Here is a 24,147-nt window from a genome sequence, read left to right on the forward strand (position 1 = left end):
ACGGGCATGGGGGATCGTCGAACCCGGAGACAGGGGAGTGTGTTTATCGGGGCAAAATAATTACACCCACCCAAAAGCTTATTGAGGCAATGAGGGAGGCTCAAGAGGGGAGGATCAGGTTCAACAGAGAGAACGACGCCCGACAAAAGCCCTCGGGAATCCCGAACACGGAGGACGTATACGAGGCATGGGGCCCATTCCGTGGAAAATAGGGTTCCCCCAGAACGATGACCCGTACGGTTACAGAAGCCGTAAGAGAAAGATGGATCGGGATGCAGATGTTGTGGCGAAGTTGGTAACGGAAATGGATGTGATGAAAAAAACCGTGAGTGTACTAGTCGCCGAAAGAGATGCAGCTCGGGCGCAGCATGCTGAAGATCATCCAATGGATCTCGGAAGCCAGCAGCGGAGAAGAAGCAGCGTGGCTTCCACGGAGGCCTCACCGGCTGGTGCACCGACGATCGAAATTAATGCACCGGAGCCTCTCGGTGGTCGAAATTACTGCACCGGAGCCTCCTCGCTACCCCGTGGACGATATAAAGGAGATGAAAGCATGTCATCTGTATTATCCTATCGGGAACATGTCCATGAAGGTAGCCATCGGCAGTGCTTTGCCACTGGAGCACTCCACCACAACAACCCCATTCAAGATGGCTATGCTCGTGTGACGGTGGAGGAGATAGTCCAAGGGTTTGAGGACCTGGACATTGACATTGCTACACCTGAAGGGGTGAAAAGACTTGGAGATGTCAAGCGCCAGTTCATTCTATGGCAGAAGAAGTTTATCAAGTTTCCAGGCGAGGCGCCAACAAGTCCACCCCCCTACGGTGGTGGTGGTGGCGGTGGCGGTGGCGGTGGCGGTGACGGTGGCGGTGGCGGCGGTGGTGGTGGTGCTTCACCTAATACACCTCCTTCACGTCAGCCCGACGCCGCCCCCGATCCTCGTCCGGCGGGTAGCGACGCCGCCCCCTAGTCCTCGTCCGGCGGGTGATCGCGAGACACCGCCCCCAATCCACCTCCGGCGAAGAAGCGAAGCAGTCCTGTGTTATTAGCCCGGTCCCTAGTGTAACTAAGAAAACAAAGATACCAGAGCCATCACCGAAGCCTCTCATCCCGAGGCCTTGGGAACTTAGTGTCGAGGAAAATGCAGCGGCCGTGGCTGCTCGGCATGAGAAATGGAAGGAGGAGTGCAAGAAGAAAAGAGAGGGCGAGCCCAAGCCGGTATATTCGACAAGCAAAAGCGATGGGCTAAGTCATTTTTGAACACACCGTCCCAAGCCGCGAAGAATCTGCCTGACGACTATTTACGTGAACTTCGTAGGCAAGCACTCGCGTTCAAGAGGAACCAAGAGTTGGCGGAGAAGAAAGCCTTGGAGGACGAGGCCGAGTCAAAATTAGAAAAGGGGAAAGAAGTTGCCCAGCTCGGGGAACAAAGTAAACAATCGATCGCCCCGCTCATAGTGCAAGCCGCCGATCCGGATGCCCCCGATATCATAGCAGCTGCGGCAAGACATGGATTGACCGTAACGAGTGCCGAGAGAACAAGCGGCCGAGTTAGGTATCACTCTTCGTGCCTTTGCTAGGCCTTGATGAGGCGCCAATGAAGGACGTAGTATTTACATATGTGAAGAATGGCCCTCTCGTCGAGCCTCGCGCAGGAAGAGGATCTACCTCGACAAATGAAAGGTCTGCTAAATTGGTACAAGGGTTACATAAAACATAAAAACGCCAAAGAGTATATCTATGCGGAAGTTAGATATGAGCATTACTTCAAACATTACCGGGTACAAATTCATACGAGTGAATTGTTCCAGCTGTTCAATCTGCGCGACCTCGACAAATCTATCATCGGTTGCTACGTTACGTAAGTGATTTATTAATTTCTACCCCATCTCGTTCATTGCCCGCACCGTCCTAACTATCTTGTTGTGTACGCTATTATGCGTAATGAAGAAGCGGGAAATGCGAATAAGGAACATCCATGATGTTGGGTTCATTGACCCACACATCGTTAATTCACATGTGTTAGAACACCACCCCGCCGACGTGGAGGATGACCTGTGGCGGTTTATTAGAAAACAGCAACAGAAAAGTGATATTCTATTTCCTTACCATTTTGGGTGAGTGTTTGTCTTGAGCACATTCTCTTTTGTTTACTCCATGCATGGTATGTGGCTAATCGATGAGTTATGCATGACTGTGCATGTATCGTGTCCGCAGGTTCCACTGGATTCTTATGGTAATTAAAGTTCAGACCTCCTCAGTTCTCGTCCACGACTCTCTGAATATGGATCCGGCGCTTTGGGGCGACATGAGAAAAATGATGCAAAAGTAATTATTTTCATTCATTTGCGCTCTATATCGATCGGCCTATTTCGTTCATCATTTCCTAATATCAAGTAACTAATTAATAACTCTCTTGTTTATTTAATTTTCTTTGCCTCGTAGGGTTTGGAGACGGTTCGTAGATACCAAGGTCGGTGAATTCAAAAAAGAGCTACATTTTAAAATGGCAGTGCGGACGACTGGGGATATTCAGCCACCGGGGACCAATCTATGTGGATACTATGTTTGTGAGAGGATCCGGAGATACTGCAATGAGCGGGACCAGACGTGTGAGAACAACATCCTGAGGAATAACCTCCGGAAGACGCTTAGTCCAGAAGCTCGCTTCCGACCACTTCAAGAGGAACTAGCTGGATGGTTGGCGAGGGAAGTCATCGATCCTAGAGGAGAACACTATTACGATGACGTAGAACTTTATATGCACCAGAATTTGTAACTAACTTGTTCAAAATTGTATATGGTCATCCGATATTGAATATATATTGTATATTCCTCTTGAATTCTTTTTGGTTCTAATTTCAAATTTGTTTGAAATTGTACATTCATATGCATGTATGTATACAGTACCGTAGAATATGTGAAACTCCTTCAAAATTAAAACCCAAAAGAAATAAAACAATACAAATTAAAAAGAAACCAGATTTAGGGGGAGGGGGGCTAAAACCCTAAACCCTGCGGAGGCCTTTAGTCGCGGTTGGCCAGAAGAACCGCGACTAAAGGTCCTCCGCCCTGGCGCTCGCCTGCGGCCCACGTGGACGGGCCTTTAGTCGCGGTTCGTAAGGAACCGCGACTAAAGGGGGGGGGGGGGGGCCTTTAGTCGCGCTGCTTTGGTCGCGGTTGCGCCACCGCGACTAATGGCAGTTGCCAACCGCGACCAAAGCCCTTTTTTCCACCAGTGCCCATTCATTATTTATTGAAAAGATAACTCCATTCACCATAGGTCCATATATAGCTTGTTTTATCTTGTATGGTAGTAACACCGGCTGTCTAATTGTGTACTAGCTTCAAGTCTCTACCTCTACATACAGATGTCATTTGTTCCAGTAATTAGGTTTTGCTCGCCCATGCATTGATAACTTTGGCAAAAACTAGCAAGGGCAATGTGGCTTAATTAGTTTGGATGCCAAAACTTCAACTCTTACCAACAAGAGCAAAAAACCTCTGGCATGACCACGGTTGGTTGCTGTGACACCAACCCAACATACTACTACCTCCGTTTTGTTTAATCCACGCCCGACAAGCATACATGCAATACTAGCTAGCCTTGACTCCGCGTCGATTATATCCGAATGGAGGGAGTATCAACGAATGGCTAAAGACCCAAAGTATATATTGTATGTGTTATTGGCAATTTCATATCGAAGTTTATCGAAAATTGGAATCACGAACTTTTAAAGATTGGCAAAATGAATGTAACGGATTGTTTCCGACAAAAACACCGTCTCTTGTGTAAAAAATAATGACGGGAGACAAGTGTTTTTTTCTTTTGCAAACACGGTAGTACTATGCTTATAAATAGATGCATACACTCTTCTTCGATACATGGTGAGCTGGATTATACCATGGAGAGAAGAAAGGCCAAATATTATGGGTGCACATTTTCTACATTGGATATGGCAATCTCACTGGGGAGTTTTTTTTTTTTTTGAGAGTATCTCACTGAGGAGTGGGCCCAGGGTACAGACACACCGTCTCCCCAACAGAGCCCAGTAGGCCGCAACCCGCAACGGGCACTGGCGGCGTTCCACCTCTGATTGGCCACCAGCACATAAAATAAAATAAAAAAGCCCAGAAAACCAACACGAACCGAAGCAGAGCACCCAGCGAAAGGAGCGCAGCCAGCCAGACGCGTGCGTGCTCCGAGCCGCGGAGGATGGCGACGCCGATGGCCGCGGTGATCCCGCGCTCCCCTCCCCCGCCGGCCTCCACGAGCGCGGAGGCCGCGTCCTCCGGCGGCGCCCTGGGGTCCGCGGCCGAGGCGCCCGTGCTGATATTCGTCTACTTCCACAAGGCGATCCGCGCCGAGCTGGAGCAGCTGCACGCCGCGGCGGTGCGGCTCGCCACGGAGCGCCGCGGCGGGGACGTGGCGGACCTCGAGAGCCGCTTCCGCTTCCTCTTCTCCGTCTACAGGCACCACTGCGACGCCGAGGACGCGGTACGGTTTTCAATGGCGCATCCCGTAGCCTCCTCCTTCGCTCTGTTTCCGATCGCTTTGTTTTGCTGAATTTCTGTCGAACAATTTCGGCTAGGATGTGTGGGAATGCGGAATATGCCTGTGTGGGGGGCTTAGGACCGTGGAATTACGGAACAGTGTCCGGGGATTTGGGTTGGATTCAGGGTTCGAAGTGAGGTGTAACGCTGCCATGACCTGAAAATGGTTGGAGTTTGTAGGTACAGTGATATGCTCAAATCGCCAGGTGAATAATACGAGAAACGTGTACGATCTTACATGTACTCACCATATGATCATCAACTATGCATACTACATTCCCCTTTTAATGCCTTCCTAGGATTTTACTAGCATTCCGATGAGAAAGACTAGATATATCCTCAGCTAAATTGGTAAACCCTCACCGTCTGCTGAACCTTGAGCTTCTAATTACAGGATTCCATCTCAGAGTATGTGTCCTTGTGTATCCCTACTAGTCTAGACTATGGGAATTGCCTACCCAATTTAGTTGCGTACATATTTTATATTCATTCATGCTATCAATTTTAAGCTGGAACCAATCAAGCTTGATATGTTTGTGAAAATTTCTAAGCCAACTTCAATTGTACCGCAATTCACATTGTATAGCTGTAGTGAACATTTAGATGCTACTATAATGTTTGCCTTTGATAATTGCAGGTTATCTTTCCAGCACTCGATATTCGAGTCAAGAATATAGCAGGGACCTATTCCCTTGAGCACAAAAGGGAAAATGATCTCTTTGCCCACATATTCGCTCTATTAAAACTTGATGTACATAACAACGATGGTCTCCGGAGGGAGCTTGCATCCTGCGCTGGAGCGATTCGAACATTTATAACTCAACATATGTTCAAAGAAGAAGAACAGGTTTTTTCGCTTCCCTGATTATTATGGTCTGCTGTTTGTATGGCGATTTCATTTCTCTATCTGGCAGCAGTATGAGATATATTGTCATGTTGTAATTGACTAACTGGGTGTAGTATGAAGTTCCATTTTAGGAAGTTTTGAGTTTGTCGAATCAAGCTGTTATGTGGAACAAAATTTTGGCTCAAGGTCGATCAATGTAATTGAGGTCATATGCTGGGAACTTGGGATGTAATTTTGTATCAAGGTCTTTAGCCATAGAGACAAAATGTTATATGGAAGATATGTGCACTTATGCCTTTGGGACCTTTAGTTGCCATCTGTAGTTATCCTATTGCCTAATATGATTTATATTTAGATTTAGGATCAGTATATTGAACTACAGGACAATTATGGAGTAACGTCATTTCGTGCATAACGCTATAAGGTGATGCAACTGTAGGACGAAGTTTCTAAGCACGGGTTTCCTGCCGATTGACATTCTGCATCATATCCACTGTTGTGCTCTAATGTATGGGTCATGGTCACTCGGGACACACTATGCTGGTATAACGAAACCTATACATTGATTCCGATTTCCATGTATGTCTGAAACTTGCGGTTCGCTGAAAATACATCATAATGTAGAAGCCACCTATGAATTACTGGAGTATCGCTAGAATGTCTCGCTAATTGCCATGTCCTGTATATGAGAATGAACTTTTGCATACTGTGATATTTATGTGTCTTATTGTCCAGGATTAACAGAAGTGTATAGACATGTGCTGGTAAAGCATATACTCCCTCTGTCCCATCAAACTTGTCTTAACTTTGTCTAAATTTAGGTGTATCTATATACTAGATAGTGTTTAGGTACTTCCAAATTTAGAAAAATATAAGACATGTTTCATGGGATGGAGGGAGTAGCTTCGATTAAAGTGCTTTGAACAGCTTAGAAAACTCAATGGCGAACCTAACAGAGAATACGAACGTTCACAATGAAAAGTTTCTCTTGGACTTCTACAAGTGCAGAAATTATTTTTGATGTAGTCGATGACAAATTTTCACTTTGCAGTATGTCTTTCAGCATAGTGTACTCCCCTTAAATCAGTATATTAGTGTACTCCCTGTAATTATCCGTTCCTTTCAGCATAGTGCATACAGTTTTGCTGGCTAATCATCTTGAGGATGTTTCAGGTATTCCCATTGCTCATTACCAAGTTTTCATATGAAGAGCAAGCCGATTTAGTCTGGCAGTTCATATGCAACATCCCTGTAAATATGATGGCAGAGTTCCTTCCATGGCTTTCATCTTCTGTTTCATCTGATGAGCACCAAGATATTCTTAACTGCTTGCGTAGAATTGTTCCTGAAGAGAAGCTTCTCCAACAGGTTCTCACTATCATGCATCTTTTGATAACAACAAGGCTTGGCATGTTGACTTAATCTTAGTTTAAAAAATCATGTAGGTCGTGTTTGCATGGATTGGAGGTAAAGCAGTACGAACGGTAGCACAAGATTTGGATATTCCTTGTTCAAAAGGCAGTTGTGGAAATGAGGACATCTCTGGTCATACAGACAAAAACAGATGCTCACATGAGCATTCTAAAGTCGGAAAGCGGAAGTATGCAGAATCTAGCCACTGTCAGCTTGCAGTACATCCAATAGATGAGATCTTGTGGTGGCATAATGCTATCCGGAAAGAATTGAGTGACATAGTAGAAGAGACAAGAAGGATCCAGCAGTCCGGGGACTTCTCCAGTATATCAACCTTCAACGCCAGACTTCGGTTTATTGCAGACGTGTGCATCTTCCACAGGTCTGTGACTTTGAATCTAAACTTATGTGCACCTTTGTTTCAAAATCATAACTCGTCACTGTAACTGAATGTAGAAACATTAAATTATATGTTTGGACAGCAAGTGGTAATTTAGGCACAACTCTTGTGAATGACTCTGAAGTCCTAATAACCCGAGATAATAGCTAGCACAGTGAATGATGCTGTGAATATCTTGTTATTTGCTTTGCCTGGAGTCTGTATGGTTTTCTTCTAAAGAACTGTGTATCTTTATAGATCCACACATAAGTTTCTGTATTATGGAATTAAGTGGAATCTTCTGACCTTAGTTTGATCAGTTGCTGTTTTTGTCTTCTCTTTTCTTGATCTGCAGTATTGCCGAGGATCAAGTTATATTTCCTGCAGTTGACGGTGAAGTATGCTTTGAGAAGGAGCATGCGGAGCAAGAGCAACAGTTTAATAAATTTAGACGTTTAATTGAGCAAATCCAAACAACTGGAGCAAGATCAACTGCACTGGATTTTTACTCTGAGTTATGTTCACAAGCTGATCAGATAATGGAGGAAATTGAGAAACATTTCAATACCGAGGAAACAAAGGTTAGTCTTATGAAGGAACAAAAGTTATTTTAGTAGTTGAAAAGCTGAACCTCACTCGGTCAGAATATTATCTGGTTGACCAAGTGGCCAATATGGTCTCATGCCCATTTTACCTTATTATGAAGGTACTTCCTCAAGCTAGGATAAAGTTCTCACCAGAGAAACAAAGTAAACTTTTGTATAAGAGTCTTTGTGTCATGCCGTTGAAGTTATTGGAGCAGGTTTTACCATGGTTTGTATCAAAGCTGGATGATGCAAATGAACAGTCTTTCCTTCAGAATATGTTCTTGATAGGTACCTCTTTACTTCAGATTTACTACATGTTATATGCCTCTAGACCACAGTAACTATGTAAAACGCCTCCAAATTTGAATATTTACTAATAAGTTGCATGTCACAGCACCTTCTTCTGAAACCGCACTGGTTACTCTTCTGTCTGGCTGGGCATGCAAAGGCCGTTTGAAGGATACATCCAATTCTGGGAAATTCATATGCATGCCATCAAGAGAACTGAACTGCTCATTGGATGGTGATGAGTTAGGGAAGTGTCAGTCAATCTGTCCATGTTCATTGGGAAACAGCACTACTTTTTCAGTACCTGAAACAGAAAATACTTCAAGGCCAGTCAAGCGAGGAAATCATTCAGAATCTAGCACCAGTATTAACATAAGTCACTGCCCAGAAACTACTGACATTGAAGAGTCTCGATGTAACAGTAAACCTTGCCAAATTCCTGGGTTAAGAGTGGAAAGTAGCAACTTTGGTGCTGATTCGTTTGCTTCTTTAAACTCTTTTCGCTCGCTGTCTTATAGTTATTCTGCACCTTCATTACACTCAAGTCTTTTTTCATGGGAGACAGACAAAACATTTTCAAGTCCAGATAACATTTCTAGGCCAATTGATGCAATATTCAAATTTCATAAGGCAATTCGCAAAGATTTAGAGTTCTTAGACTTTGAATCCGGAAAGCTCATTGACGGAGATAAATCTTGCCTTCGCCAGTTCATCGGAAGATTTCGTCTACTGTGGGGTCTTTACAGAGCACATAGCAATGCTGAAGATGAAATCGTCTTCCCTGCTCTTGAATCGAAAGATGCACTACATAATGTTAGCCACTCGTACACCCTCGATCACAAACATGAAGAAGAATTATTTCAAGATATATCCACCATACTATCAGAGCTTTCACACTTATGTGATGATTCAGGTCATCCCATTGACAAAGCTGAAGAAAGGCATATCTGTTCATACAATGAGCTTGATTGGTGTAGGAAGCATAATGAGCTTTTGACAAAGCTTCAAGGAATGTGCAAGTCTATCCGGGTTACCTTGTCTAATCATGTGCATAGAGAAGAACTTGAGTTGTGGCCACTGTTTGATAAACATTTCTCTGTAGATGATCAGGATAAGATTGTAGGTCGTATAATTGGATCTACAGGAGCTGAGGTTCTGCAGTCAATGATACCCTGGGTTACATCAGCACTTAGTCTAGAGGAGCAGAACAAGATGATGGATACATGGAAGCAAGCAACTAAGAATACAATGTTTGATGAATGGCTAAACGAGTGGTGGAAGAGTTCGCCAACTTCATCTGGTCCCTCAAATGAGACCTCTTACCCGTCCGAAGGTGTGCTGATTTTTTAAGACTCCTCTACAAACTCTTCCACCATGTTTTTGGTCAGCATTTTATATATGTCTTTACTCTCTTCCACTTGGTAATATAATTTCGAAATCAGATCTTTTACCCATAGGAAACCTTCAGTTGAGGCCCATGGTAAGCTCTGTTTGATAAAGCAGATGCGAGATAATCACTTACTGGAGTACATTGGATTGTAAAGAGGATATAACTTCCATTGCGCATCATATACGCTAGTTAGGTGTTGTGTTACTTAAACAAAATGTGTCACCTATTTTGCCATAAATAATAGTGAAACGGTTGAATACGAAGTTGCGAGCAGCATGTTAGTTTGTATGGGCAAAGGGAAATATTAGAGACGATTTCAGTATAGAGCAAAGAAGATGGAAAAAAAAGAGTATATTAGTGCATTTCTTCGCAACAGCTAAAACTACATATGGATTACCCGGTTTCTCTGAGATGTTTCCATGATCTAATGTAGAAATGATATAATCGTTGGTGATTTAGATTTTTGATATGAGGTAATGGTCAATGAGAATGAAGTTGGGCATATCATACCAGACATTATGCTGGCTAGAGAAACTGCTAATCAGAGAAAACTAAAATACTACCTCCGTCTCGGTTTAACAGGCACGCACGCAGTTTAAGACAAACTTTGACCATTGATTTGGTCAACATAATATAACTTTTATGTCTACATAATCTATATCATTAGATTTGTATGCAAAAAAAGCTTTTCAATGATAGAATTTTTATGACATATATTTCATATTTTATTGACCAAAATAATGGTCAAGCAATTTCTTAAACTACGTGCGCGCCTGTTAAACTGGGATGGAGGGAGTAGTTGGAATGGGATGTACATTTATGATGAATGGAATAAAAAAATATACTCCCTCCGTCCTCAAAAGAGTGCACTTCTGAGTTTTTCAAGGCATATTAAGGATTTTGCATTGGAAAAGGGGCAACCACCATCTCTCACCTCTTTAATTTCTCCATATCCAATGAGCTAAATGCATGTAGAAAACATGAAGACCATGTGCTAAATGTTATTGGTCTTGATTCCCGTGTGATGAGAGAGAAGCATTTTTTCCTACTTTAAAGTGCATTGGAAAGAGAAAAGTACACTCTTTTGTGGATAAATTTTGAACCTAGATGTCCACCTATACACCTCCACGATTTATAGCATGTTATAGTTTCGAAGATCGGATTGTATTTCGCTGAGTTTTTCTTTTCTCGCCCTGTAGAGAGTCAATTTGAGGAAAATCTCGACCAGAGTGACCAGATGTTTAAGCCTGGATGGAAAGACATCTTCCGAATGAATCAAAGTGAGCTCGAGGCCGAGATACGAAAGGTTTCTCAAGATTCTACTCTTGATCCACGTAGGAAAGCATATCTAATCCAAAATCTCATGACAAGGTATGTCATTTAAAGTTACAACAAATAAGTTGCAGGGACTTTGCCCGTAAATTAATTGGAATTGTATATGTGATATTTTTAATAACGTGAATTTCAGTCGTTGGATAGCTGCTCAGCAGAAATCACCACAACCAAGATCAGAGGATCACAATACTGTAATACCTGGATGGTCTCCTTCATATCGAGATCCAGAGAAACAAATATTTGGTTGTGAGCATTACAAAAGAAACTGCAAACTCGTTGCTGCGTGCTGCAGTAAGCTGTTCACATGCAGGTTCTGTCATGATAAAGTTAGTGATCATACAATGGAAAGGTAAACTTGGTACAACTAATGTTTTGTGTGCTGATGGACACTTCTGTATTTCTTAAAGTAGTAGAGTGTTCAATGTTCCTTCTTAACTTCTTAACGCAAATTACAAACATCAAATAATTGAGTTTAGACAAGCTTGTTGTTGATTAGCTCTTGTGTAGAACAGCAAGTCAACATTATTATTCTAGGCGCTTACTCATCATGGCCCTTGTAATATATTTTCTTCATTTCTCATTCATCTGCTGTCTTGCTACAAGTTACATTCACATGGAAATAGTTGGTCAAAAGCTTCAATGAGCAAAACATTGTCATGTGAGCTTCTCCTTAACTCCCCAGTTTGTATCTTTTAACTTCTTTGCCATAGCTATGCGGCAGTTTTAAAAAGTACATAAGGATAGGACAGAAATTGTATTCTGTTAGAGATCTTTTCTGAGGTAATAAGCTGGAAAGATATTACTCACTTTGTGATGCTGCAATTTTTAGGAAATCAACGGTGGAGATGATGTGCATGCTATGTATGAAAGTCCAACCAGTTGGTCCAAATTGCCAAACGCCTTCTTGCAATGGTCTATCCATGGCAAAATATTATTGCAGTATATGCAAGTTTTTTGATGATGAAAGGTAAAACCTGAACATGTATGCCATTAGTTTCTCTTGCAGTAAGTTCTTAGTGAAATCTTTGTATCGTGCCCGAGCATATTTACTTCATGATATGCATGCTAACGTGAAGTGTCGGGTTGGATGCTTATCTCTATCCTCACATACCAAACCAAATGCTGCACTCAACAATCAACATAAGATTTGCCGCAAAAAGATCAGCATAACTTCATAAGATTGCGCATAAATAAATCAACATGATAGTAGTTGACATGATGAAGCATGTATTGTACTTTTCAGAACTAACCCCTGGATGGCTCACTAATTTAAGAGAACACCTTGAATTACCTCTCCTTTCTCTTATTTCCTATCACTCCTTGAAACCAAAATGTAGGATACCCTAGTGGTGGACAGTGGCTGAACATTGATTCCCAAGCTTTGAACACGTAGTCTTCTGCATCGAAGAAAACTTGCCAGTTTTGTTAAGTAGCTTAATTCTTCATCTTTTGTAACTTAGGTAATTATGTGCTATGATAATTGATCAATGCATCGGGTGGATTTTTTCTGGCATAAGCATCAGGTGGCTATGTTTGCTATTTTTTTCTTGGAATAGTACTGTATTTCTTTCTTCGGGCCGAACAGTTCAGTCTGCCAGAGCATACCCTTTCCTAACTTAATGTATGTGCGAAAGTACAACCCAGTCAGTAGTAGGCGCTCCTTTTGGTGTTGTCCATCTCCGTAATATATTGCAGAAGTCTGATTATGTGAAGTTTACAGGAGTGTGTATCACTGCCCCTTTTGTAATTTGTGTCGTCTTGGGGAAGGCTTGGGCACCGACTTCTTCCATTGCATGAAGTGCAATTGTTGCCTCGGGTTGAAACTGAAAGAACACAAATGCCGAGAAAAGATGCTAGAGATGAACTGTCCAATCTGCTGTGACTTCTTATTCACATCAAGTGCAGCAGTTAGAGGTCTTCCTTGTGGCCACTTCATGCATTCAGCTTGCTTTCAGGTACGTTAGTCTACTCGCAACCTGAGGCATATTTCTGGTGTACTATCTCTGTCCCAAATTAATTGACCCGAGGGAATACTTCTCTGTCCGGGAGTCTGTTCTGACAATATTGTTGATTCTAGGCATATACTTGTACTCACTACACCTGTCCAATCTGCTGCAAATCCTTGGGAGATATGACGGTAAGTTGCATCGATTGACACCAAGCCTGTTTCTGCATTTCACACACCTTGTGTTATATATCTCGCTGAAAATGGAAATTTCCAAAGGAATCAATTTTTCCTGCGCATTAATGTTCTGTTTCTTAAAAAGCGAACTCTGAAAGCCAATGTGAAGTTCTCATCCTCTTGTTTCTCTGTAGGTGTACTTTGGCATGCTTGACGGCTTGCTGGCTGCAGAAGAGCTTCCCGAGGAATACCGGAACCGGTGCCAGGTACACTATTCCCCTGTTCCTGATTTCATGTCTTCCTGTTGGCTGAAGGACTTACATGGTTGCCCTGCCTGATTGTTACAGGATATACTCTGCAACGACTGTGGAAGAAAAGGGAGATCCCGATTCCACTGGCTGTACCACAAGTGCGGCGCCTGCGGGTCGTACAACACCAGGGTCATCAAGACCGATGCACCAGGTTGTTCAACGTCGAATTGACAGGCGAGTTATTCTTTTCTTTTTGTTATTATGCTCGATTCTTCCGAGAAATTCGTTCATGTAATCTATCTAGACACAGAGAAACCCTGTGTGTACAGTTGTGATAATAAATTTGTTTCGGAGAAGCATAGTATATCCGCCCTTTGTGTGTACAGCTGTGATAATAAATTTGTTTCGGAGAAGCATAGTACAGCCGCCCAGTTACAATGTTGCATGCGTACTACCTGGACATGGCCAATTCCCAAATCATATGGCCAATACCTGGATATGGTATAAATCGCTAGAAAAGTTGCTATAGATGGGCTAGGCTTGCAGCGTGTTGTGGCCGAGAAGGGCTTTGGCACTCGGCATGGCTGCTGTGCGCTGAGGCAGTGCAGCCGAAGTGTCATCATCAGGTAGACCTGTAGAAGGAAGCTCTCCCGCTTGAAAGAACCGAGGCAGGCTGCTCTGCTTCGAGGCCGTCTGACTGCAGATCTGCGTCACCCTGCGCTCCGGCCACTACACGTCTACACCCTGCCCCACCCTGCTCCGCCGGCCACCCATGCTCTCCATTTGTCGCGATGAGCCACCGCCCTGGCGGTTGCTTCGGTGATCCACACGCCATCGTCGTGGAAATCACAATCAGAGCATCGCATCCTCTCTGGCCGCTAGTGCGCATGCCTCCGCTTCCATCCCCCGTACCGGGGATCACGGGCCTTGTTTCTTGATCGGCGTCGGCATCTGTTGCCGTGCCGCGGCAGCGCCCACGCTCACATCTCTTCCTGGTCGGCGACGTCTTGCCGTCGGCAACAATTAATTTGAAGTGTATCAAATGGTGCGCCGAGATTCTGTATCAAATGATCCTACACTGGGATCTTGGCCGGCACCCCACGAACGCTGGCTTCGCAAAGCGTCACAGCGACGGGGCAGGCAAATAGAGCCTTTTCACGACACAAAACACAAGAACCCCAGTCAACCCATATACCACTACCACGAACAAACAGAGTTACAAGTTAGTTTACAACCTCTGAACAATGTCTAGCCCGATCTCGTGCACCAGCTCCTGCACCAGGTCCCGCTCGATCTGGGCGCTTACCCGGAACGCTTCGTCCAGGGAGCCCAGGCCGGTCACGACCGCTAGCTCAACATCTCCGGCGGCCATGTCATCCAGGGCCTGCCCCGCCATGGCGCCGCACCTCGCGACCTCCTTCCTCACCTCGTCGGCCAGCCGCTCCTCGGTGGTGACCATGGCGAGCTTCGAGAACGACCTGTAGCCTGAGTCGCAGAGCCGGGCCCACATCGAGTCCAGGCACTCCGTGACCAAGTCAGACGCGAGGTTTTGCAGTGGGCTCAACGCCACGGTCTTTGATCCAGGGGTGTTCTTGGTCAAGGTGGCAAGAACAGACTCAGATGTCCTGAGAAGGAAAGCCTTGGAATGTGCCTTTGGTCTTCGCAGATCGGGTGAGCAGATGTTTGCTAGCAGCAGGTCGGCGGTGGATGTGAGCTCTCCAGCGTGCACCAGCAGCTTGCTGTCCTGGACTACCGGTGCATGCCGGTGGGCACCATGATGGCCGGGATTTTGCTTGCTGTCCTGGGCTGCCTGTGCATGCCGACGGGAACCATGATGGCCGGAATCAGGCTCGGCACACCTGGAATTTCTCTCTGCAGTCGCATCTCTCGCGCTAACCGGTGGTGTAGAGGTCTCCAAGAGGTGTCTCTCTTCGGGTTGAACATCTGTCGGCAATGGTCGAGTAGATGAAAGAGTTAGCATGCAGGTCAAAACTGTGCAAATAGGTCAGCTATTAGTATTATACATTTTAGATCATTGCTATGCTGCACAGAAGGCTGAGATACCCCACAGGTTTAAGAGTTTCTTCGCATGAATTTTGCAAACTGTACAAACGAAGGGCATAAAGAAACTAACAGGAAGATTTTGTTACCTGAAGTGTAGTTTGGACTCCCAGAGGTGCAGTTCTCATCTGCATATGTAGATCGGAGAATTCCTCGCTGTCTGCTGCCTCCAGGTATAGATCGAGATGGATTACCAGCTTTCCCATTGACCTGCAGCAGGTAGTGACCAAGGAGTTTCGTCAGATAAACATGATATGTAATTATTCATGTTATGATGATTTATAGGAACCATCTCTGTAATGTACCATGGTTAAAGACCGGCATGAGCAAAGTTACTAACCTCATGATTTTTATGTGTTTCACGCAACTCCATGGGACTAGGGAGCTCTCCAAAGCCATGCATCAGATTATCTAGCTCCCGTAGAAATTCATCGCTTGACGACTTCTCTAGGACAGGAAAACCACTAGCCTTTTCAGCCAAAAAGGTTGCTCTGCCACCAGGAATATATCTGTTCTTCCACTCATCTCGGTTAGAGCAAACTGAATCTGCAGTCTCCATACTTGATGTGGCTTGTATTTTTTTCCTGGAAACCAAGTCCCTTTCTGAAGAAATATGGCTGTCCCTATGGGAATTTCTTTTAGGACAAGCTCCATTCGGAGGTCCCAGAACAGCACTACCTTTCCCTCTAGTATTTTCATTGAGCAGAGAAGGAGGGATGGCCTTCATTGGTGAACTGAAAGTGAAAGAAACAATGTCGGAGTCGTTAAACCTGGAAGCATTTCGTTGCTCTGGCTGTCTCAACAAGTCATTCCTAACATAGTTTGGACTTGCAGTCTTTGGCTTCTCGCTAACCAACCCTGCGCCTTTTGCAATTATCATATCTTTCTCCATACCTTTTGGTGATGCAGTCCTTAGCTTGGGTTTGTTAGAGCTATCACTTCGCAGGCCATTGGTTCGTTGACCTTTTGTGCTCAGGTTCTTGTGCTGTACGCTACCATGTGACATGCGAATTTCATCCATTACTTTACCTTTGGACCTCAAAGATGAGCTGCTATTCATACTTTTGTTTAAAGCAACAAAATCCTTCGCTGTGCTTGCCACATGTTGCTCCGCTGTTCTATGTTTCTGCTTTTGAATTGTATGTTGTGTATTTTCTGTTCTAGAAGCTATAAGCAATGCGTTCTGCTTCAGGTTGTTCTGCTTGAGAGGGCTAAAAGCAACATTTCCCCTGGATACATTCCTCGGCTGAACTTTTGTGACGTCTTGATATGTATCAGCGGTAGCTCTGAAGATCATCTCATCGCTATCCTTAAATATAGGCTTCTCGGTGGAGCTGCTAACAGGCAAGACCTTACTGTTTCCTTCAGGTTGCACTTGCCATGACGAATTCTGGTTTGGTCTCCTAGAAGCAGCAGCAGCAGCAATCTTCTTGCCATTCTCTTCAGACCACTGCCCAGAAGTAGAATTGTGCAGAGAGGTACCTCCTACGTTGCGAGCACCTGACATTGGTGCACCAGCTTCATGCATATCTCTTGGGAAGTGATCAGGCAAACTATGTACAGTAGCAGCCCTCGCCGTGCCATCACCGTTGCACGGATACTCCAAGCGTGCATGTCGACGAGCCTGGTGGCGATTCCTGGACTGCAGACCAGGTTCTAGAACCCTGGCCGCTGCTTCAATAAGCCGAGCTTTGTTCCTGCTTGAAATTGATCTCGGGCTCTTAAGAGGTGAAGCTACCTTGTGATTGTGGTGCCTCCCTGACCATAATGTCTGCGAATCTGCATTGAATTGGGTGGCATGTTGATGCCGTTCATCCATGAGCCCTGGTTTCTGTTGCTTCTGATGCGAGGTGCCCCCGCTCCTAGAGCTACCAGGCAAATCTTGGCAGCATTCATTCAGGTGATCGTGGGCCTTGGTGGAGTCCATGTCACTGGAAGTCCTTTCATGGCTGGTAGATGGCATTGAGCTGAGCCCCATCAGCCGGGCTACCACACCCGGGGTGCGCATTTTACTGCAATCGCTGTCTTGGCTTGGCGGTGGCCAGCGACTGGTGCCATGTCCTTCACTTCTGCTCCTTGCATAGTCCGCAGAATCAAGCTGAAGGAAACAGCATTGATGAATTAGCATATACGGAGTAAAAAAGCAGATATGAAAAAAGAGACAGATGAAAAGTAAAAAAAAAGGAGCAAGAAAAAGGTACAAAATGATGGGGGTACAAAAATAATAATCGGAGATCTTGGGCACGCAGGTACAGATGAAAAGGGATAACTTTGTTGTAGGATCTCTTAAGAAAGAAATCAGGATGTACAGTCAATATATTTAAAGTGAGATATTGGGCGCTCTGTTCTTTGTAAGAGAACAGCAACAAAGATCTTGTCTAACCAGAAGCAATGACAAGGAGGGGAAAAGGAGAAGGAAAATGCAAAGCCCAGAAGAAAAAACTTGGCTTGGGGTTCATCAGAACTGCTGGCCTGGGGGAGAGCAAAATGTTACTCGGAACCAAAATAACTGCTGAAGGGGAACAGGAAAGTTATAGCATACCAGGAGAGGTCTCTTCTTGGCCGCCGGCGTCTTCTCGCCGCCGCCGGGTGGTCTCCCGCTCCCAGGCGATAACTTCTGTGCGCGTGCTGAAACGGCACGACTCGAGTCAAGGAAAAAGATATGCACAGAATCAGAATAATGCAGCTTCTCCGCAATCTCACCTGGGGCGAGCAGCTTGGTCTTGTTGGAGGAGGAGGAGAAGAGCTTCCTCTTGGCGAGCATCTGGAACAGCGCCGCTACGCACGACGGCTTCTGCCGCTCGGTGATCGCCAGGCTGCCGCCGGCGCTCGCCGCCGAGGAGGAGCCTCCGTTCTTCATGTCTCCTCCACGCCCGCAAGAGGAAGGAACAGAGAAATTCAAACTTGATTCTTCCCGAAATCTATCTATCACAGCAGGACCCCTCCGCTCCTCTTGAATCTTGAATGCTTCTCTCTCACAAAAAACTCAGAATAAATGCAGGAAACTTGAACCACAGCCGCTCCGGTATTAATTGCCACATCTAGTTCTTCGTGACTTGCCGAATCTTGATGGTATCAGCCATGAGGGACAAATTGCTAGAGAAAAAAAGGAGATTCGCACTGCTCAAGACATGACCGACTGGTCCATGAAATTCCTCTCTTTCTACTCAAGAACTGGCCATGGATAAGCAGCAGCCAAAGACCCGACCTGACTGTTCTTGGCTTCTTGACTTGTCGCCTCTGAATTCTTGTGAAACAAAATGCGAAGAGATCCAGAGCAAGATGGCAGATGAGCCAAGGCTCAAGTGTTGGAGTTGGGAGATTGGGGGAGGGGAGGGGCCCTAGAGATGAAAAGAGAGGGGCTTTTCTTGGGGGAGGAAGAAAAAGGCTCCTCTTTTACTTGTCACTGAGGAAGCGACGTCTCAAGAGCTGCTTTTCTTTTTGTTTAGCCTGCGAGTTCTTCTGTGATGTGTTGCTACACATGTGTAGCCGCGTCAGAGGAGAAGCTTTCTCTGATGACCTCTGCTTTTTTGTTTGCTTCCCAGGCCAGTCTGGCTATGACTATAGTACTTGTATATTTTATATGGTTTTTGTTGCGAGTTTGGACTGTTCTGATGCTAACTAATTACACACCTTGGACTGGTCAAATTCACATTAGTATCTGATATCCGCTATGTCACCTATTTTTGAATTTGTGTATCATGCGAGGTGACTGAAGATGAGTAGTAGTAGAATCCAAGTAAGTAAAAAGGGGAAAGTACTTTGCTTTTGTATAGGTGACATAGCGGCAGTAATTGGAACCACAGACAGATGGTAACATTCTACTTAACACGCCATTAACACGGGGCTTAAAGTGGCTGTGATGCACACTTGCTTCAGACAGATACATAGCCTGGTATCGGTGGAAGTAGTAGCTACCTTTGGTTGGCTGTGAATCTACAATGATGATGAGTAGGGTCAAAGTGAAGGGAAGGTAGTTGCATATGGACAGCTCATGAAACTGAACTGGAAAGTGCCATTTTACTGCCCACCAAGAGAGCACTACCACTTGGGTAGTGGTATTTTCTTCTTTGGTCAACTCTCGTCTCGGGAAGTTTCAGACGGATGGTTCTCCTAGCTGTCCACATATGACAAGGATTTCAAAAATACTTAAACCAAAAAATGCATCTTTCAGATGCAACTGGTGTGTTGTTTTTAGATGGGCGACGGCAGATGTTATTTTAAGATGATGTCGTTAGATTTTGGAGCGTGAGTGTGCACATGACAAGAGAGAAGAAGGAGACTGGGATTTATTTTATTTGGCCAAGAGACGTCTAGTCTTGAGTTCTGATCCCACCTGATAAACTAAATCAGATATGCTAGCTAGCGTACAAACGAACAAGGTCACTAGGTCAAATGCAAACATTTGTGGCGGTATTTTAAGCATGTTTGTATGCAGACATTCCACGGTACAATGTTGACTAGGAGAAGGAACTAGAGGCGATTTTAATAGTGGTAGGGATAAGCGTTTGAACTCCCACCCAAGCGCCAGATATCAGTGAGATCGCACTCCAATTGATCAACAACATTTTTCTTTAATAACTACAAAATGCAGTTCATCAATTTAATTAACCATACAAAATGTATAGATCAAGAATTTTCATAAGTTTCACCAAAAACTGTCGGGCTTTCCTCTTTTTTTTCTTCAGAAACAGTACCTGATATATCAGGTTGAGAAGAAGAAATCCTAGCTTTGCCAAATGCAGCTACAGTAGTTTCGAAAACATAAACAGAAGTAGTACTCCCTCTCTCATAGTTTATTAGGCGTGCATATATTCCTAGGTCGTAAATTTAATCAAGTTAGCATTAGTTATATGTTATAAAAATTATATCATTAAAAAGTTTAGATGTTCTATTTTCTAATAATATATTTTTTGCATTATATAATTTAAATTATACAGGTCAAATTCACGATCTAGCAATATGGGGAAGACTAGTAAACTGAGACGGAGGAAATTATCACAAATATGCTCATCCGGACCGGCAGGCTCGCTTGCAGCAACACTGTTTTACGAGAACGGAAATCATGGCTTTGTCATAAGCAGTTCTAAACCAAAACAGGACCAGTCGGGTACGACACTATGCTCGTACGGAGCCGCTGAGCTCTTGTGGGCCCACCTGCAGGCACACACATGTACATGGAGAAACTTGTCCCGCGTATGTTCCTGCCCTGGCCTTCCCTTGTGGAAAATGGAAGATGTTCAAAACAAGCCATCAACTTGTAGTTATATAAAAGCTAAATTGAACCTCAACTTCTAGTTTCAGAAGTTGGCATTTTGAACTTGCTTGAACTTGCTTATCCTGGACTATTTTAGACCTTAGATCAGTTTAGCGCACCATGAGTAATACAATCGATGGAGTTGTTTAGCAAAATTAGGTCACCACGATCGGAATAGTGACATGCTTAGAAGAGGGGGAGCAGCAGCTCGCGATGGACTCAAGGGGGGGCGCATTGACCCAAGGGATGTGGGCACCGCAGCGGATACGATGCCCACACGGAAGGCGGTCGCACCGGTGGCCAATGGTGCTACTACGTGCTCCATGTCGGAGCGTGCCTAACCTTTGTGTCACAGGACCCGGTTGCTTGCTCCTTGTATTGCTCGTTGGCGTTGTAGAGGTTGAGATGGCCGACGCACACATGCACCCGCACCATAGGATCGTGAAGAACCAAGTGGTGGCGGAGAAAGGGGTGGTCGGGAGAGAAGGAAGAAGATAGATACGAGTTGTGCGCCAGTGCTATTAGTGATAGCAGTATTTTCGGCTATTTTCGGCTATTAGTTGTAGAGGTTGAGATGGCCGACGCACACATGCACCCGCACCGTAGGACTGATGGCGTGTAACACACACGTTCGTTGGGAACCCCAAGAGGAAGGTATGTTGCACACAGTAGCAAGTTTTCCCTCAAAAAGAAACCAAGGTTATCGAACCAGTAGGAGCCAAGAAGCACGTTGAAGGTTGATGGCGGCGAGATGTAGTGCGGCGCAACACCAGGGATTCCGGCGCCAACGTGGAACCTGCGCAACACAACCAAAGTACTTTGCCCCAACGAAACAGTGAGGTTGTCAATCTCACCGGCTTGCTGTAACAAAGGATTAGATGTATAGTGTGGATGATGATTGTTTGCAGAAAACAGTAGAACAAGTATTGCAGTAAATTGTATTCGATGTAAAAGAATGGACCGGGGTCCACAGTTCACTAGAGGTGTCTCTCCCATAAGAAATATAGCATATTGGGTAAACAAATTACAGTTGGGCAATTGACAAATAGAGAGGGCATAACAATGCACATACATGACATGATGAGTATTGTGAGATTCAATTGGGCATTACGACAAAGTACATAGACCGCTATCCAGCATGCATCTATGCCTAAAAAGTCCACTTTCAGGTTATCATCCGAACCCCTTCCGGTATTAAGTTGCAAGCAACAGACAATTGCATTAAGTATGGTGCGTAATATAATCAATAACTATATCCTCGAACATAGCATCAATGTTTTATCCCTAGTGGCAACAGCACATCCATAACCTTAGAGGTTGCTGTCACTCCCCCAGATTCACGGAGACATGAACCCACTATCGAGCATAAATACTCCCTCTTGGAGTTACAAGCATCAACTTGGCCAAAGCATCTACTAGTAACGGAGAGCATGCAAGATCATAAACAACACATAGATTGATAATCAACATAACATAGTATTCTCTATTCATCGGATCCCAACAAACACACATGTAGCATTACAGATAGATGATCTTGATCATGATAGGCAGCTCACAAGATCAGACAATGATAGCACAATGAGGAGAAGACAACCATCTAGCTACTGCTATGGACCCATAGTCCAGGGGTGAACTACTCACACATCAATCCGGAGGCGACCATGGCGGTGTAGAGTCCTCCGGGAGATGATTCCCCTCTCCGGCAGGGTGCCGGAGGTGATCTCCAGAATCCCCCGAGATGGGATTGGCGGCGGCGGCGTCTCAGTATGTTTTCTCGTATCGTGGCTCTCGGTACTGGGGGTTTCGCGACGGAGGCTATTTGTAGGCGGAAGGGTAGGTCAGGGGGCCACACGAGGGGCCCACACCATAGGTCGGCGCGGCCAGGGCCTGGGCCGCGCCGCCCTGGTGTGTCGCCACCTCGTGGCCCCACTTCGTCTCTCCCTCGGACTTCTGGAAGTTTCGTTCAAAAATAGGACCCTGGGCGTTGATTTCGTCCAATTCCGAGAATATTTCCTTACTAGGATTTCTGAAACCAAAAACAGCAGAAAATAGCAACTGGCTCTTCGGCATCTCGTTAATAGGTTAGTGCCGGAAAATGCATAATAATGACATATAATGTGTATAAAACATGTGAGTATCATCATAAAAGTAGCATGGAACATAAGAAATTATAGATACGTTTGATACGTATCAAGCATCCCCAAGCTTAGTTCCTACTCGTCCCGAGTAGGTAAACGATAACAAAGATAATTTCTTAGTGACAATGCTACCAACATAATCTTGATCAATACTATTGTAAGCACATGTAATGAATGCAGCGATCAAAACAATGGTAAATGACATGAGTAAACAACTGAATCATAAAGCAAAGACTTTTCATGAATAGTACTTAAAGACAAGCATCAATAAGTCTTGCATAAGAGTTAACTCATAAAGCAATAATTCAAAGTAGAAAGCATTGAAACAACACAAAGGAAGATTAAGTTTCAGCGGTTGCTTTCAACTTGTAACATGTATATCTCATGGATATTGTCAACATAGAGTAATATAACAAGTGCAATATGCAAGTATGTAGGAATCAATGCACAGTTCACACAAGTGTTTGCTTCTTGAGGTAGAGAGAAATAGGTGAACTGACTCAACATAAAAGTAAAAGAATGGTCCTTCAAAGAGGAAAGCATCGATTGCTATATTTGTGCTAGAGCTTTGGTTTTGAAAACAACAAACAATTTTGTCAACGGTAGTAATAAAGCATATGAGTTATGTAAATTATATCTTACAAGTTGCAAGCCTCATGCATAGTATACTAATAGTGCCCGCACCTTGTCCTAATTAGCTTGGACTACCGGATCATCGCAATACACATGTTTTAACCAAGTGTCACAATGGGGTACCTCTATGCCGCCTGTACAAAGGTCTAAGGAGAAAGCTCGCATTGGATTTCTCGCTTTTGGTTATTCTCAACTTAGACATCCATACCGGGACAACATAGACAACAGATAATGGACTCCTCTTTAATGCATAAGCATGTAGCAACAATTAATGTTCTCATATGAGATTGAGGATATATGTCCAAAACTGAAACTTCCACCATGGATCATGGCTTTAGTTAGCGGCCCAATGTTCTTCTCCAACAATATGCATGCTCTAACCATAAAAGTGGTAGATCTCTCTTACTTCAGACAAGACGGACATGCATAGCAACCCACATGATATTCAACAAAGAAATAGTTGATGGCGTCCCCAGGAACATGGTTATCGCACAACAAGCAACTTAATAAGAGATAAAGTGCATAAGTACATATTCAATACCACAATAGTTTTTAAGCTATTTGTCCCATGAGCTATATATTGTAAAGGTAAAGAATGGAAATTTTAAAGGTAGCACTCAAGCAATTTACTTTGGAATGGCGGAAAAATACCATGTGGTAGGTAGGTATGGTGGACACAAATGGCATAGTGGTTGGCTCAAGGATTTTGGATGCATGAGAAGTATTCCCTCTCGATACAAGGTTTAGGCTAGCAAGGTTATTTGAAACAAACACAAGGATGAACCGGTACAACAAAAATCACATAAAAGACATATTGTAAACATTATAAGACTCTATACCGTCTTCCTTGTCGTTCAAACTCAATACTAGAAATTATCTAGACCTTAGA

At 44.3% G+C, this 24,147-nt stretch overlaps 2 protein-coding genes across 2 annotated transcripts; one reads left to right on the plus strand and one right to left on the minus strand.

Moving 5' to 3' along the window:
* Window positions 1–4,145: 4,145 nt before the first annotated feature.
* On the plus strand, window positions 4,146–13,525 carry LOC127327458 (zinc finger protein BRUTUS). Its single transcript, XM_051354226.2, has 14 exons — window positions 4,146–4,501; window positions 5,195–5,404; window positions 6,578–6,772; window positions 6,850–7,199; window positions 7,552–7,777; window positions 7,903–8,071; window positions 8,178–9,404; window positions 10,661–10,832; window positions 10,930–11,145; window positions 11,626–11,763; window positions 12,517–12,751; window positions 12,874–12,933; window positions 13,113–13,184; window positions 13,266–13,525. Exons 1-14 carry the CDS (start codon window positions 4,220–4,222, stop codon window positions 13,398–13,400), a joined length of 3,687 nt encoding a protein of 1,228 aa, XP_051210186.1. The 5' UTR covers window positions 4,146–4,219; the 3' UTR covers window positions 13,401–13,525.
* An 816-nt stretch (window positions 13,526–14,341) lies between these two features.
* LOC127327460 (uncharacterized) lies at window positions 14,342–18,734 on the minus strand. Its single transcript, XM_051354229.2, has 5 exons — window positions 17,934–18,734; window positions 17,773–17,858; window positions 15,571–17,328; window positions 15,320–15,440; window positions 14,342–15,113 (listed from the first exon to the last, which is right to left on the minus strand). Exons 1-5 carry the CDS (start codon window positions 18,088–18,090, stop codon window positions 14,398–14,400), a joined length of 2,838 nt encoding a protein of 945 aa, XP_051210189.1. The 5' UTR covers window positions 18,091–18,734; the 3' UTR covers window positions 14,342–14,397.
* Window positions 18,735–24,147: the final 5,413 nt, after the last annotated feature.

The sequence above is a fragment of the Lolium perenne genome, chromosome 1 (assembly GCF_019359855.2).
Source record: "Lolium perenne isolate Kyuss_39 chromosome 1, Kyuss_2.0, whole genome shotgun sequence".
NCBI lineage: Eukaryota > Viridiplantae > Streptophyta > Magnoliopsida > Poales > Poaceae > Lolium > Lolium perenne.